The 17,805-nt window shown below is 38.9% G+C and overlaps 1 protein-coding gene across 1 annotated transcript in view; it reads left to right on the forward strand.

Annotated features, from left to right (window-relative positions):
- CLVS1 (clavesin 1) overlaps positions 1-17,805 on the forward strand; it is a 98,478-nt gene that overhangs the window by 15,991 nt on the left and 64,682 nt on the right. Inside the window, exon 3 of the mRNA XM_071420098.1 lies at positions 17,029-17,203. Coding sequence (XP_071276199.1) covers positions 17,029-17,203 — 175 coding nt within the window. The remainder of the gene's footprint in view (positions 1-17,028; positions 17,204-17,805) is intronic.

The following is a 17,805-nucleotide window of genomic DNA, read 5'->3' on the forward strand; positions in this document are numbered from 1 at the left end:
GCTTGCAGGTGGCAACTTAATTCAGTTAGTACCATTTATTACGGAAGCCATATTTGGGAAGGCAATTGTAGCCCATCTGAATGACAGCAGGATGACATACAAAAATGAGAATCCTGTGTTGTGCTGCAAAGGGAATCCAAAAAGACAATGTCTGAAAAAAGAGAAAGAAAAACAACAGCTGGGAAAGTTATGAAGCATATGTTGAAGAATGAGAGAAGCCTGACTGAAAAGAAAAAACAAATCCATGGAGAGGGATTGGCAATCAAACACATTTTAGAGGGAAGAGGTGACTGGATGGTGTTGGGCTGAGGGCTGACTGAAGAGCTGTGAAGGACAGTGCCTGGGGGTGAGAAGCACAGTTAAGGAGCTCTCCCCCAGAATAACACAGGAAAATGTAGGGCAGACTGGAAAGTGGCTCTGTGTCACCTTCCTCCTGTGGTGAAAAGAAGCCAATCCAATTCCCATGCTCTATAAAGTGGGAAGAAGGACAGCTGATAAAGAAAAATATACAAACACACATACACAGGAAACACATAGGCACACATACACATCCCCTGCTTTTCTTCTCAGACTCAATTTTTGCATAAGGGTTTATGTCTTGGTGTAAGAAAAGAGAAGCTCCATACAGTTGTGATTGCACTTGTCCCTAAAAGAACGACCCGAAGTCCTACGTGGGCTGTATATGTCATCCTCACAGATGGGATCTGCAAAAGAGCACCACAACAGAGCTACATCCACAGAATAGAAGGAAGCCAAGCAATGTGACATCCCACATGGTTCTTTGCCCTTTTGAACTTTGGAAACTGCTGGAAACCATGAATGAATGCTCTTATAAATAGCAGCTTTTTGAGGTGAAGCTTTGTAGGAAGAGACCAAAACAGTTTTTTGTCACAGCACTCCTCAAATCAAATTTTCTAAATATCTAATATTCTGATCAGTTTCTAATTTGACAATCTAACTAAAAGCAGCCAAGGCAAATCCAGGCATTGCAGCAGGAACAGACTGAAACGAGTCAGGGAAGGAAAAAAAATATTAATTCTCTGGGCAGCTATTTAATAAGCTACATGCAGTAGAAGCATCAGAAAAGAATAGAAATACTGAGCTGGAATCCTTAAATACATTTGAAATTTTAAAATTTTAATACTTCCTTGATATATTATTTCCCCAGGCCATGATTTATTTTAGACTTTTTTCTCTGAACTCTGAGCCCTGTACCAATTGCATTTTACATTGAAATATCTGCTTTTTTCACTCTGTCAAGTGCTGAGCATCCTCCTAGTCCAGCACCCTCAGAACAGCACAAGGGATGCTCAGGAATTGGTGCTGTTAGCAGATCAGGTGATCCCACAGGAGTTGCAGCAGACAGCACAAGTTTGGTCAGGATGTGAATGTTGTGGTGGCTTCTTAATTCTGTGAAATACCTGAACAGCACTCTGGGGTAAATTCTACCCTGTCACCACATTCACCCTGCTGCAGGGCATTTCTTGGCCATGATGAGGGGGGAGGATGAGGGAGACATGGCTGGTCCTGTGGTTGTGCTGGTGAGAGTGCCATGACCAGGGGAAGCTCTCAGTGATGTGGGAAACTAAGTGGTACAAGCACCCAGCTGCCACGTGCAAATTCAACCAAGCAGATAGAATAGAGGGCAGGTGGAAGGATGGAGGAGTAAAGTCATTCCAATAAATCAGATAAAAAAATTGAATTGTTAAAGGTCTTTTGTGTTTTGCCTCTTTTGTCATGGTTAAAACAATAAAAAAGTTGGAGCATCATAATTAATATGTCATGGATGGAGATTTGATTCCTAAAAATGAGAAAATGGAATCATTTCTTAAGAAAGAGGAAATTTTGGTCTTAAATTTTGATTGCACTCTCACAGTTTTTGTTTTTAATAAGTGCAGCAACCACAAAAGCAGCAAAAAGCAACTATCCCTTGTTCACAGACCATGATAATCTCAGCTCTGGAAACTTCCTTGAGGGTCCATTTGTTGCAGGGACAGAGGGCAAAGCAAGCCAGTTAGCCTCCTGCTGACACAATTTCCTATGTAACTGCTTATGAAAACTGTCCATGCTGGGCAAACTAAAGCTAATAAAAATTCATTTTAAGGAGAAAGGTAATATGCAAATATGTTTTTCTTTATAGAGAGATGATATCTCTTTCCCACTATTCCATTGCAGAGGATGGCACTTGTCTGTGCATGCATTACCACATGTGGTGCCAGTTTTCTTTCACACATGCAATATAAATCACAGCACCATGTAAAGTTATGGTGCTAGAGGTTCAGTAACAACCTATCTGAGAAGGTTATATGGAGTATTTATGTAATATCCCATAATACATCTTTAGGGACCAAAATTGAATATTTGATTGAAAGTGTTAAGCTAGTGACTGCCATATCGACATACATAAGAAAAAATATTTGATTTTCAGTGTAAGATTAGTATGGTCTCTATTTTAACCTTGCCAACCTGCTGTGTATCAAACCTCCTATTCCTGGCAGGAGACCTTTTGATCTGATCCCATAGAACCACTCTCAAGTGTACTTTAAAACACACATATTCTCACATACTGCACCAAGACCTGATGGTATGAATTAATGAAGCAGGAAGACTTTTTTTTAAACCATTTTAAACCAGTATGTTTTTCTTCATTGTGTTCTAGCTACAAGTTATCCCCACATCTTCCTCCTTCTTTCCTACAGATAGTCCCTGTGCTCCTTTCCAGGAAGCTGCAATCTCAGCTTCTCTGGTTTTATAACATACCAGTAGAGGAACTCAATTCCATGAATTCAGCTATGGATGATGTAACCTAGGTGAAAAAAAGGAGAAACAACACAAGGCCACTGCTATGGTGTGATCAGAAACGTTTGTTCCCCTTGCCAGGGCCAAACATTTCACTGTTTCCTTCCTCCTGGCTTCCTTTCACAGCAAATCCAAGAGATGCCAGTTGCATATTTTAGATATACACAGATCAATCTACAGAGTATGTGTGCTGCCTACACCACTTCAGAGTGCTAGGCTATGTGATAGCACACAAGGATTGCTTTTGTATGGGTATTTCTAACCAGGAGAATCTACACCTAGGGGTGATAACCCTGTCTAAGTTATCTTAGTCTTCTCCTGTTAGCTTGGAGCTGTGCTCCTCTAAGCTGTTCCCACTTTGTGATGTTTCTCCATAAGTGTGCATTGCCTTGCTTTCCCAGGGTTAATCCTACCTGGCTGTTGTATAGGTACAAAAGAGGAAATGTGATTTATAGTGAAGGAGAAAGAGACCAATGAAAAATCCTGCTTCCAAATCTACTGCAATATTCATTTGAAAACTAAGTAGAAAAAGAGGAGGAATAAACTCTGACCTAGGGAGAGATGGTGGGAAATCTTTCAATTTCTTAGATTCTCATTTACATGTAAGCCACTTCTAGCTGGCTCCTGCAATTTAAATTCACTTTTATTCTGATAAAGCCTTCAATTCTATTTGAATAAAAGAGTTTTGCAAGTCTGGGGGAAATGTCAATTTGTGTATGCTGTGCTGCCAATGAGTGCCTTTTCTTTTTCCAGCATCTTATTGTTATTCTCACTGAAATGTATATGCAGGTACATGCACATTCACTATCTTTCAGAGAACATTTTATACAAATTATTTAAAAGTACTTCAGGGTCATTTTGGGATTTACTTCAGAAAGAGGCTTAGCAGATGTAGGCTCCAGGTTAAAAGCCAAGGAGACTTGTGAGACACCAGGCACACCTGCCATTATTTGTTTTATCCTGCCTGACAGGTTTGTCTCTACTGGGATTTTCTCACCTCTTGATTTCTTAAATCAGGTGTTCATGGGTAACTAATATTGACTGGGCACAAAGGGATTTAAGGGTAAAGAATGGACTGCAAATGAAATTATGTACAGCAAAGTGGTATCACTGGGGAAGCAAAGAGTCTGGGCTGTATTACAGGAATGTTGTCAGCAGGACAGCAGGAGTTACTCACCTTTACCCACCTCAACTGTCCTGTAACCTAAGTACAAGCACAAGAGCCAAGTCTGAGCTGAGTCAGAAGAATAGTGCAACAAGAAGTCTGAAAAATATGACAATGTTATACAAATTGAAGATAATAAGAGGTGGGATTCAATTATTCCTATATATAACAATTTACCTTAACAAAATGTGGTAGTAAACAGTGGATACACAGAATAAAAGAAAAATTATGCCAAATCCTAAACAGAATTTGAGTTCCAAATATTAGAAAACAGTTTGCAATGACTAAGATACAGGCAACTGTGGCATTCTGTGGGCTCCTCATCAGCAATGACACTACTGATATGTTTTGCTTCAGACACTTGCTTAAATATCTCATGACTCAGTATACTTCTCATGCAGAAACGAAAGCACTGCATTTACTTGGCCATTAAACACTGTCAAAAAATATTAACCAAAGCTAAGTCAGACTAATGCAAGGGAATGGAGTGGTCAAGGGTTCTGCCAGATCAAGATGAAATATCCCAAAGAGTCTGAAATGTGTTTTTGTGGAAGGAAACTAGCTGCAACATAATTAGAATAATTTTGCAAAGACCTGATCGCTTGTAGTTATTCTTTGATACTGCATTAGGCCTTTTTAGTAATCCTTTGGTGAAGTCAAAATATTGTCTAGAATAAAGAGAAGTATGCACTACAGTTACATTTATGAAAATTAATTCTGCTGTTGTAATAAATGTGTCCTAAGGCTGTGCAGAGATCTATAAAATGGACTGTCCCTACCTGATTTTCCCCTTTCAATATAGTCTAAACTGTGAGACAATAACATACAAAAAAAGGATAATCAGTGTAGTATTAAGAAACATAGAAATTTTAAAAAATCATCCCATGATACCATGAAAACATCTCTGATGACATCTCCTGAAAAGCAGGCTTTGCAACTTAAAAAAAAAGGTTAAAAGTTTAAAGATTAAAAAAAGAATTAAAGATTTGCTGGTTTGTTTCTTTTTTTGGTAGGTAGGTAGGTTGGTTGGTTGGTTGGTTGATTTTTTTGTTTCGGTTTTTTTTTGAGGAAAGGAAAAGATGAAAAAATTAGGTATTCTTTGAAAAAAAGCTAGCACAAATATAAACATGTAAAATTTTTTTACATGCTTTCTGTAAACAAGAGGAAGTAAAAGCAAGCAGTGATTTATTTGTTCAAGATTTACACATTTGTTCCTAATATCAAGTTTTTCTTAAGTCTTTCTCAGGGCCATGTAACTATGTTTGCTGTGGCAATTTCTGCTGATTCTTTTTCTGCCTCTTTCTGGCTGCCTTTTGACAAAACAGGGTCTCCCTGCTGTCTTGTATCTTTATTTCAGTGCTTGTGTTTGGAGTAAAAGTCCTGGTTGCTCCAGCTATCTCATTCCAGAGCTGCTTTCTTCAAATACCAGCACAGGGTCAGGCAGGACATCACTGTGCATTGAGTTCAAAAGCACTGATTTTTTTCCTAGTATGTCCTGAACTTAATTCTTGCAATAATAAATAATTGTTAATAATTCATTAACAATTATTTATATAACAATTATTTATAATTGAATTAGCAGTACAGAGTCGTGACTTCAACTAATCACATTTCTTCAGTATTCTCTGTATTGACTATATGAAAGTTCTTATTAGAGGTGTAAAAAAATTATTTTAAATTAATTATTTTAGCTTCATAATAAAAAGAAATACAAACAGAAATAGAAGACTATTAATTACATTGTCATTTTACAGTTTCCAGTTGGTTAGAAACTTAAAATGCAACCCTTTCCCCCAGAAACAGCAAACCAGAAACAGCAGTTGCCAGAAAGAAGAGACTAAATCTCCACACATATAAATATACTCTATTGTTTAGAGGTCAGAGTAATTTCGGAGGTTGCTGGTAACTACTTTAATAAGAAATTAGTGAAACTTTTATTTCAGAATCCCTAACATTGAAATTCATATGAAATTCTCTTTTCAGCTCAACTCACTTTAATAGTTTATGAACCACTTAGATTACTTCTCTCTGGAAATTCCTAAGAAAACTTGATGGTCTCCCCAAACTAATTATGTAATATTATTATTCCAAGGCAAGGACTACACTGCACCTGCAACCCTCATCTGTACCCTGCTGGGAGCTGCTGGCACGTGCCATAAAACTGTACTGGCTTCAGGGGAGTGAGGATGCCAGCCTGGGCTTCTTTTCTCCACTACCATACACCCAATGCAAGGCTCCACAATTCTATTTCTGTTGTCTTTGGGATCTCAGCTTAAGCACTTACTACCCACTATTGCTGTTAGCATGTTACACCAAGGTCTACCCTATCCCATTCAAGAAAAATCCTTCATGATGCTAGATCATAGAATTAGAAACCTTAGTCAAATGGCAGAACTTATTTCAGAAATTCAAGGTTTCAAATCCAGATACTGAACTATAAGTGAAGCATTGATTAATTTCTTCAGGTAGATTGACAGATCTTTTAATCCTTTTTTTCTTTTTGTTTTTTGTTGTTTTTTTTTTTTTTTAACAATGGAGAAATAACGTACTAAGCGTCTGCATTCACATAAATTGAAGTACTCAAAAATTATGAATATTGGTCTTAGAGTTTCAAAACAAGTTTAATTTTCCCTTTTGTGATTATCTAAAATCATACTTTAAAAATTGATTCTAGCTTATTTTGCCCACTGATCCTGCACAAAAGGCATTTTGAAAACAACTGCAACCCTGGCAGTTTCTAATTTTCAATTTGCAGCCTGAACTTTAAGATTTTTATTCTGTAATTGTTTCATCTGTTTTGAGAAGGCCAGTCTCAGCACTGCTGTATTTCTAAATGAGCTGGGCCAGTGACATTAATTTGTTCAGGTTGCTGCTTTGGAAAAATTTCAGGGGAGTAATGCTAGGCTCACATCTTTTCCCTTTGACCTTCAGTTCTCTCAGGAAACTGTATTTTGCAATTTGAAGGCCAAAAAACCACCCCCAAAACCCCAATCCATTACAAAGGACTATTTTTTTCAAAGGAACCTTACACATCCCAGGAATACTCACATTCCTCAATTTCACAGCATGAGGTGGTTGCAGCCATCTCAGGATCTCAACATTTTTTATTTCATCAAACCCAACTAATTCTGCCTAAGTGGTAGTAAAATCCACAGAAAAAAAAAAAAGCTTTTGTTAGGCTTTGGGTTTGCTCCATTGCTGCCATCCACACAAAAATACCCTTGGTGAAAGGCTTGTAACACCACATGGAACAGCACTGATGATATTTGGTTTCTGTATTTAGTAATTCCCCTTCAAAAAGAGCAATTGCTGCACTTGCCAGAGATGTTACAGTGGTGGTCATTTATGCAACACACAGAATTACATGCCTAAGGTTTCCACTGCAACATGGTTGCGACTGATGATGTCATTCCATAATTTTCATTTTCTACCAGTTACTTATAAAATTCATTCAGTTATCATGTTTTGTTGATTTACATATTGGGGAGTCATGTGCCTGTGGAATCCAGGCCTCCCAGAGCACCTTCTGCCAGCTGCTGTCCACACAGGAGGTTGGACACCCAATGAAATCTGGGGCAAATGTGGAGAATGTGAGTAAAAAGACATACCTTTTTCTAAATTTCACTGGTGACATATCACCAGACTCTTCATTGCTGGTTGGATCATAACCTATTTTTGCCTTGCTAAAGTTTCTGTAAAATCTGCAGTCTTCTACAGAAGTGGTTTATTTGCTCTTTCTGGGGAGAAAAAATAAATCTGCCTTTTAAGGGGGAATGTTTTTTGCTATTCATTCCTTCACTTTCTTCAATGAAATTGTGTGAAATATGATCCACTCAAAAGGAGCTAGGGTGAAAATGCTCATTTTTCTTGAGCTTCATGGCACTGTATATCCTTTTCAGTATAACTGTGCAAAGTGGTTTCTTTGTGGCTGGCAGCATCATGATTCTATATACTTTTATCAGTCTTTATTACATAAATCTACACAGTTTCATTTTTTTTCCTGGTCCTTCTCTCCTGTTCACTTGAATCATCATAACAAGTTTTCAACATTATTTCTGTAGAGAGATGCAGGTAATCTTTTCTAGACTGCTGTCTTATGAATGTTTATTGCATCTGTTTTGAGCTCCCCAGTGATTATTTCTACATCAATAATATCAAGTTCCTCCATATTGTCAGCTATATCAAAGTTGCTTATTGTTCCAGTGGGAAACCTCTATGATATATAATACTTGACACAATTTTTCATTTATTTATAAGAAATGATTAGAATATTTTCGTGTCTGTCTTTTATGTGCCTTGGAGGGCTCTAACTAAAACAAATTATAAATCTTATTGTGATTGACATGAGTTTTGTACATATTTCTAATATCTGCTACTTTCACTGCCTGGATTTAAGTCCAGGCATAAGCCAAATATATTATCTCATTTAACAGCCAGTTTAGGTGCTTACTAATGTATATTTGCATTTCTACTTTCTGCTGCTTCTTCTAATGTCCTGTTAACCTCTTACTCCAAATGTATCTCAAGAGATACATTTTTTGAGGCTTTCTGGGATGAGTAACCAGGTGTTGTTTGAATGTCCACAAACAATAATATGACTTTTGCCATTCTGAACACAGCACTCTCAAAATATGTGCATTGGTGAGCAGTTATTTGATTTTAACTTTGCTACTTGATCTAGTCATCATTGAAGTCTGCTGTAAGAGTTTCTCTTTGCAAGCAAAGGGACAGTTAGACAATTTTCTTGGAATTCTTTAATGTAAAATGTGAAAATAGGCCATTTGGTTAGCTAATAAAAGATCTTCCTGTAAACTTTTTATTATTATTATTATTTTAATACAGCTGAAGTTTCATTTTGCAAATAAAAGGGGTCCTGATACTTTAGACAGAAAGTAGGATTTGCAAGTGGCAAAATTATGTTATCATATCACCCAGTAGTAATCTTTTGGCAGACAAGTGAGGTGAATAGTGGTGTGAGAAAAAATAAATGAAAAGTCAAGTAGGTTAGTGAGGAATAGCAAACATTGTGGAAAACTCTAGAATGACCTGGAAAAGCAGCCTTATTGTGCAAAGAAGTCAAAGAACATGTTGGATTTTTATATGTGGCCACACCTGATATGACATCCTTCACCCTTTCTTAACTATGCGCGCTTTTGTCTGGATTTTCAATTACTTTTAACCTTTTAAGAAAAGCATTATGTCATTATGGACACCATAATTAAGAAGTGTGCTTATTGTGCAATGGTGGTCAGAAAAGTTAATTGTTAGGCTGCATTAAGAATAAGATGGAGAAGAAATAGGAAAACATAATGATTTCTTTTATGCATGCTGATATTCCAAACTCACCTTGAATATGAATTTCACTTTATCCTGTATTATTTGAAAAAGAAAGGGATGTAAAAAAAATACAACTATCTGACCAAAGCAAAAGAAAAGGCAATGAAAGGAATTCATTAGTGTTATGAACAAGAGAGGTGATTGCATCAGGAGAGAACAAAAAATTCAGGGCTATTTCAGATGGGAAGATGTTGAAGATGCAGAGGAGATATAACTAGAGAAGACATAGTGGAATCACACAGAGAAAACATGATTCCAGGGAAACTGAATCAGTGGTGCCATTTGTACCTTCCAAAAACAAAGCAAAGGAGCTGTATAATTGCTTTCAGCCATTAAGCAGTATCTTCATAATGTTCAAAAGAAAATCCCTTCCCTTTCGGTAATGAAAAATTAACTTGTGAAATGCAATGGTGCAAGAAATTGAGCAAATAGCTTAGTGTGATGCAAGGATGCAAGAGGGAATAAGAAAAGGCTATGCAATCACACAGAGTAAAATAAACAACAGAGGTCATCAATCCTAATGATTCTGGCCATAGCCATTTCATGTGCCAGCCATTCATTTTGTTCATTATTACTACAGCTGTGCTTTGAGGAAACCACCACAACACTGGTGAGATCACCATAGGAGATTAAAAACTACCTCCTAAATGGGATCCTGATCTGTGTGTTACCAGGAGTCATCTCCTAAATTCCCAATAGTGAGGCCACTAACCTGAAACCACCGAAGACTCCCTGGCTCTGCTCATGCTGGAATGAACTCTTTGCCTCTCCCCCATGCTCCTCACAGGGGACACTGCCTTTGGGAATAGCCAGGCAAATTATAGCAGTGGCTCTGTCAAACTGATTTATTGGTTGCACTTAGGGCGTTTAATAATTTCCACAATATCACAACACACTGCCTGAGATTGTCATTTATTCCTTCTCAACAGAGAAATTTACACGGTGTGCGAGCATGGCATGGCCCTGGGTGCTAAAAAGGTGAGAAAATCACCAATGTGGATCTCAGAAATACTTAATTCCTAAAAGAATAAACCAAACCCACAGCCAGAGGAACAGTTCTATTGCACTTGAGATTGAATTCTGGCCTTCTCTGTCAGCAGCAGGCTGCTGAGGAGAGTTGTACACTGCTCTTGGGAGGCCAGCCAAGCCCTGCTGCATCCACAAAAACTCCTTAGGAGCAGTCAAAGAACTTGTGCTGTGATAGGTTGCAATCAGTTGCCTGCTCTGTTTGGGATCAAGTTTCTGGAGAGCTCTGGGAGGGATTTTTTTTAAGTCTTGGGAGTGTAAAAATTCTTTGCTTTATCTTGGACTCATCCCCTGCTAAATGGTGTGACACTTCTGTGGGCTGAGGCAAAGGGAAGAACAGATGCCAGCTTCCCTTGGGTGGAAGCTGGTTCTATCAATTGTCTGAAGAGCCCCACCACCAGAAGTATCCCTCCCAAAACCCAGGGTCTGTGAAGGTCCCTGTTCATCAGCCAAATTACATGTGGTCCTTGCTCAGTCACATTAACATCAGGGAGCAAGTATTCATTTGGTAAGGGTGCCTGCAATATGAATGACTGCATGTGGGAGGAGGTTCATAGCACAGACTTGAATGCAGAATGTGTAATTCGTGGGCTACTGGTTGCTATGGAGTCCAACTGAAGTGGAAACTGACAGCAAAAAAACCCAGCTCATAATAATTTTATGTACAAAAACCTCTAGCAGAAACATAACAAGGGAAAATTTTTATATCTTCAAGGAAGTCACTGAGAGGCAATTTTGCATGATAAAAAGAAAAAAAAAAAGATGCCATTTTTTTTCTCAGGCTTGTACATTTCCTCTTCACTTGGCTATGGCAGAGGCTTCCAGCTCATTCTAAGCAGGAATTCAAATCTAGCCAGATATCTGTGTGTGAATGGCCTTCATTCAGTTATAAGCTAAGCCATGCATTTCTAACATTAGAAATGTGAAATACAGTTCAGGTCTCAGCTTAGTCTATGCTATTCTTTCCAACATCCAATGCATTATTGGACTAATCACTTCTGAAGAAAAAAACAGTACACCATCTATCCAGTCTGTTGTCCTGGATGTAAAGTCACTTGTAAATTTTATTTATAGAATGACACAGATGCTGTGGGGAAAAACTTGCTCTCTTTTCATTCCAAAACAGGGGAGATGCTTGTTTGAAGCTGACATACTGGAACAACCAAAGATAGCTACGCTGGATGCGACAGAAGAATTAATTTGGAGCTCTGACATTAACTTGATGTAACCCGTGTTTTACTCAGTAGGAGTTTCCTGTACATGCATTCTGTTTTGACAGAGGAAAAAAAAAAATTAGCTTGGGCATGACAAAGAAGGGTATGGTACCCCACAAAATAAGAAAATTGCCCTTATATTTTTGTGTAATAATTTTTCCAGTTTGTATGTCAGTAAATTATTCATATTTCTTGCAGCTAACAAGTTTATATGGCTTTGAATTATTCTATGAAGAAAGTTACCTACAGCAGGCCAAAATATTCTTTGTGAGCATTTGCTGCTCATGCAACCCATTTCCTTGAATTGCAGGCAAGCCTTGCTAATTCCTGCACATATGAGTGCTATTCAGACCTCGGACAGGGGAGACAAGTCCTCTTCAGTGCATGACTCAGCTGTGAGCTCCTCTGTTTGACTGTTCATCCTCTCTAGAGCAGGATTAATCAAGTGAGTCACCTTGTTCACTTGTGATTCTTCATCCTGAACTTATTTTTCCTGATTATTCTTTCGCCAAGGTCTGACCTGAATTGTGCACATGAGAGACCTTTCCTCACTGAAAGTGATAAGCTGTGAAGATCAGGTTTTGCAGCAGCTAGAGTGATTGCCATTTCCCTCTGATGCCAGAGAGGCAGGGTAGTTACTCAGGATCATGAATCTGAAGACATGAATCCTCAAGGTCTGTGTGTTAATAATTTCCGGTACTGATTTCAGTAGGGGTGAGGTTTAACTTTCTAAAATAAATATGCACATTAAAAAAACACAGATGTTTTCCAAGAATACAACAATGGAAGTTTGGGACTTTCTTATCAATACTTCATGAGCAGAAAGGAGAATTTAATCTGATGAAATAAATGACTTTGTATGATTTATGAACACCTTTTCAAAGCCCACTGTTGACTGGATTCCAGGGGCCTTGTTTTATTCATATTTCATGGATAACATACCTCAGCTGTGTTTGGGAACAATTAAAAATGTGCCTTCCACCTGCATGGATCTGCTGTGTTGCTCATGTCTCCCTTTCTAAGCTTTTCATAGAATCATGGAATCATTTAAGCTGAAAAAGTCCTTTAAGATCATTGAGTCCTACTGTTAACCCAGCTCTGCCAAGTCCACCTAGCCTTGTAGATGTGGCACTAAGGGGCATGGTTTAGTTACCATGCCCCTTAGTGCCACATCTACATGGCTTCATATGTCTCCAGGGCAACCCTATCAATGAAAGAGCTTTTCCTAATATCCAATCTAAACCTCTCCTGGAACAAATTACGGCCATTTCCTCTTGTTCTGTCACTTGAGAGAAGAGACTGACCCTCACCCTGACGCCTTTTTCAGGTAGTTGTAGAGAGTGGTGAGACCTCCCATGAGCCTCCTTTTCTCCAGGCTAAACACCTTCAGCTTGCTCAGCCACTCCTCACAAGACTTGTGGTCCAGACACTTCACCAGAGCCATTGTCCTTCTACAGACCTGCTCCACACCTCAGTGTCCTTCTTGTAGTGAGAGACCCAAAACTAAACACAGAATTTGAGATGCAACCAGCTTCTTGAACTTGGAGTAGCTCAAATAATTTGGGGCAACCTGAAGATGTATTTCTGGACCTTTTTTTCTGCTTCCTCTTCTGTGTTTTACTCTCACTGGGAATCCTCTCTGCAGGGCAGTGTCAGCTCTCCCCATTTAGAAGCTAAATATGCATTTTTGTTCTCTTGGTGATTTTTTTGTGTATGGAGGGAACAAAGCAAGATGTGGTCTCTTACTTGATTTGTATCTATGCCATGTTTGCAGCTTGCCAAATGTTATGGAGCTTTGGCCACCTTCTCAGTATTAGAGGAGAGAGGCTTTTACTGCATATTAACTTAGGGATATTAAGCTGAATTATCTGCAACTGCCAAGATAGCGGCACTCATCCAAAGTTTTTAGTTTGCCATCTCAGGGGACAGTCAGGATTTGTAGTGACAGTTTGTTTTTGCTTACTACCAGACAATCTTAATGGCTTCAGCTGCCAGTACTTCTGTACATTTGTACTTTTAACTATCTGAATAATCCAATTAATTTCACTAGCATGCCTAAAACAGAGCCTGTGCTTAGCTTTTCAGAAGGAGTAATGTCAAAAGCCTTTACTGATGCTGTCTTCTCCAAAATGTGTCACTTTCTTTCAGTATGTCTTAGTTGCCCCCTTATTTTCCAACAGTCCCTCAGCTTTGTTATCCACGGATCTCCTCAAAATGACTGGTGGCAGATACATGCAAATAGAGCATTTAATTTCCTTGCAATGTCTTTATCCCCTTTAATTGTTCCCACTGCACCCTGGTACTCCACTGAGCCTTCTGGTTCTCTCACAGCCTGCTTACACCTCTTATAATTAAGTAATTTCTTCTTATTTATTTTCATGTTATGCCTTTGGCTAATCTCCCCACCAAATCCCTCAGCTAAACCATCTTCATTTTTGTGTTACATTATTGTTCCTTACCACTAGCTTATGTTGGGCTAACTTCCCATTATCCAAGGGGTATTTGAAGAGTCTCTTTTGTGGTACCTTTCTATTCAGCCAAGGCAGATAGGCACACTCTCTCCCTCCTCCTTTTTCTCTTTCTGGGGCTTGTGCAAATCTTTTGTAACTCATTAGTGGCTCACTTCAGTAGGCGTCATGCTGAATCCTTACAGGACCTTATACATTTCCCTTTGTGTAGTTGTAATTTATTTCACTTTTTTTCTGTGTGAGAGGGTTAAACTGGTGAGGAGGGGCACTGGAGAAGGGGAAGGGAACATTAAGCAATGGAACAAAAGTGATGGGCTAATAAAAAGTGGTTCTGTGTTCATGCATAGAGAATTATTTGGATGCAAATCAGTCACACAGCTGAATGATTTGTCTCAAAGCCCCAAGACTCAAGAGCAGAGGGCTTGAGACTCAAGTGGCACTCTGTCTGATTTCTATCCAGGCTCTGCATTGATGGAACAGTGTGTCTGCAAACAACCCACCTGGAGGACTTGTGTGCTGCTTTTATGTCTCCCTGTACTCATCAGAAAAACGTCTTTGCGCTCACTCTGAGTTATTTCCTATATTGCAAATACATAGAGAGAGGAGGGATGTACTCAGGGACAGCCAGATTAGTTGCAAACTAAGAAAATTGAGTGCCATATCTCCCAGGTAAATAATTTCTACTGAAAGTACAGGAAAGTACAGGTGAGTAATTGTTTGATAAATTGGCAATTTATATAGACACTCAAACAAAAGACACTCAAAGAAAACGACTGGAATTCCTCAGCACAAAGTCCAAGGGGAAGATTTTGCACTGAAATATTTCCATTGTCATTTAGAATTTGAGTGCATTACAGAAGAGATGGCAAATTCAGAAAGTCATTTTGTGGTCTGTAGCTCAGCTCTCTCAGTCTCTTATCAGTCCCTCCAGCACTGGTGGGCCACAGGTGTGAGCTCCAGGTGTTCTTCTGGGTTTTCAGTCCAGGGCAGGTTTGAACAGTTCCAAGAAAAAGAAAAGCCACAGTCTAGGGAACTTCATTGCCTCAGCTAACTAAAAACTAACTCAAAAAGAAAAGTAGAGCTCTGTCCCACTGTCCATCCATGCTGCAGACAACACAGTCCAGAAGCAGGAATGTGGAGGAGTGAGTGCAGTTTCTGAAAACAAACTCCATGCTCCTTTTCCCCCACTTTGCTTTCTTAACCAGCCTTAATGGCACACAATATCTAGCATAAACAGAGGAGATGACTGGGGATATAAGCATCATAGAGTCACCCTAGAGCAGGGTATATTTGTTTTTTTCCACCAAATGTGGTCATCTGATGCTGCTGCTTGGAAGTCATCACCATTTCAGTTAAGCAGTATGTAGTATATCACAGTTTTTCAAAATAAATTTAGACTTAAAATACATGCCAATTGCCAATGCAATCAGTATGCCTTCACCTGACATTGCTAAGGAAATACTCCTCCTTTTAGCTGTTTAGTAGAGCTTCCCCATAGGGTTTGAAAAGGTCAAGGTTGTCTTGTAACTGTAAATGAGGGAGGGGTGACTTGGTATGCAGCAAGAACAATATTATGTGTCTTTAAGCTCAATAAGCTCAATTTATTGCCCCAATAATTATACTTAAAAGAAACTTCTAACTTTTGCAGAAAGGCAGAGTGCAGAAGCAGCTTTTACAAGGGATCAGGTCTTTATAGAAGGAATGTACATGTCCACTCAAAAGCTATTGAGAGAAAAGAGAAAGAATCAGAGAACAATTCACCATTTACTTTTAATAGAAATTTAACATGTGTTGATGCCATTCAGGGGTAGAGGCCAATGGTAGAGAAATTTGTTTTGACTGCACATATGTTGGTTTCTCTCAGGCAGAATTTGAAACAATGCTCTTAAAGGTTTGAGGGGATTTGTTCTAAATTGATGAAAACAGCAGAAAAGAAATAAATTAAAATCTCCATGGGAGAAGATGGCATGAACCTTCCCTGTAAAAGACCTCAGGTCTCATGAAAACTTGAGAATAATGCTAAGGTAAAACAGATTGCACTAGCAGTATATCACAATTTCATTTTACACAAGGTTATGCTGCACTTTGTGAAGCTTTCCTTACTTGTTACTCTCTAATGGAATGTATTGTTTGTAAATAATCTTAATGAGAAGGACAGATGAGGAGAGCACCTAATTCAGCTTGCTGGGGTATAAGTATGGACTAGTCATTAAAGTGTCCAAGTCTTGCTTTTGTGAAATGGAAGTAGTGAGAAAATGGAAGAGGTGAGCAGCCCAGGCTTCCCAGAGCAGACTTTCACATTAAAGAAAACATTTCAGCACTTTCTTCTCTTTTACTTGTTAAATGCTTCAGGCCCTCCAAGGCTTTTAATTATTCTCCCAGAGCTGAGGGAAGCCTTGTGGCCAGCCTACTGTAGCTGATAATTAATAAAGAGCTCTCATTTTGAGCATATGTAGCCATTTTTCATGTTGCATTTGGTTTGCAAAAATAAGGCAACTGTCAAACTGTATTGTGTAAAGCCTTGGATCATTCCTTATACTCAAGCAGGAAGGCACAGAACCTAGTTGTATGATATCTTTTATATTAATATTGTACTGATTTATTTCCTTTTCTGAAAATAAGGGAAACAAAAAACTGGTAAGAAGAAAGGGAACAAACTGGTTAAGTATATCCAAGCGAGCAAGGATTTAAATTGATAGCTTGAATTTATTTCATTTTATCACAGAAAAATAGTTTCCCAATGTAGCTTAGCTAAAATCTATTGAAAGGACTACTAGTAAAATTGAGGAGATCTCATGCACTGTTTATTTTATCCATCAGTGACCAGGATTTATCACACCAAGCAGTTTTGGAGCAGTTTTGAACTCTTTAAAGACACCTCTGAAACAACTCTTTTTCAGGATTCTACCAGAATAAATCCCTGTCCTTCACTCATGCCCCACCCATAACAAAACTGAGAATCTTGAGGTTTGAAGACAACTGCAACCATTGATTTTTTTTCCCCCTGCTTTTGCTTTAGGAACTCCTTCATAGATATCCTTCGGGCTATTCTGCTTTCCTTGGAAGTGCTCATTGAAGATCAGGAGCTTCAGATAAATGGCTTCATTCTAATTATAGATTGGAGTAACTTCTCCTTCAAGCAAGCCTCCAAGCTTACACCATCTATCCTCAAACTGGCCATTGAAGGGTTACAGGTAGGTGGAGGGTAACACATGTACCTACAACTTTTATTGCTGCAGACAGTGATTTTTGCTTCATCAGGCCCTGGGCAAAGTGAAGGGAGGAGAAAATAATCCAGAATGCTTTAATGTTCCATCCACTTGCTGCATAGATCGATTTTCAGACATCTCATTTTGTCTGTCTTTCACTTTTATTTCAGCTGTAAATCAATGTAGCCAGGACGTGTGTTACTTACCACAGCATTAAGAAGGAGAGTTAGAGATTTGAGGTTTAATCCATGAGAGAATTCAAGGGGATTAGAATCCAGCAGTGTCTGCTTTCTAGAGTGTGCAGTCCACATGCAAGCACATGTGTGTGCAGAGGGGGGTAACAGGAGATGAGAGCAGCTCCCTCAGCAGACGGAAGAGAGCTGCTGTGCTCATGGGGACGTGTTTGAATAGGACAGAAATGAGGAAGAGGGAGGACAGGCTCCCTGTTGTGGCCTCATTCTGACTGCCTTCATTTGTCACACAGGATCCTGTTGCTTTATGGTTCAGATTCTTGAGGGGCTGCACTTCCACTTGGTGCTTGCAGATAAATAGGAGCAAGCTGAAACCATGTGCTGTCATGGGGTTGG

Source organism: Agelaius tricolor, unplaced genomic scaffold (genome assembly GCF_023055355.1).
Source record: "Agelaius tricolor isolate 1412-34295 unplaced genomic scaffold, bAgeTri1.0.p SCAF_2, whole genome shotgun sequence".
In the NCBI taxonomy this organism is placed as follows: Eukaryota; Metazoa; Chordata; class Aves; order Passeriformes; family Icteridae; genus Agelaius; species Agelaius tricolor.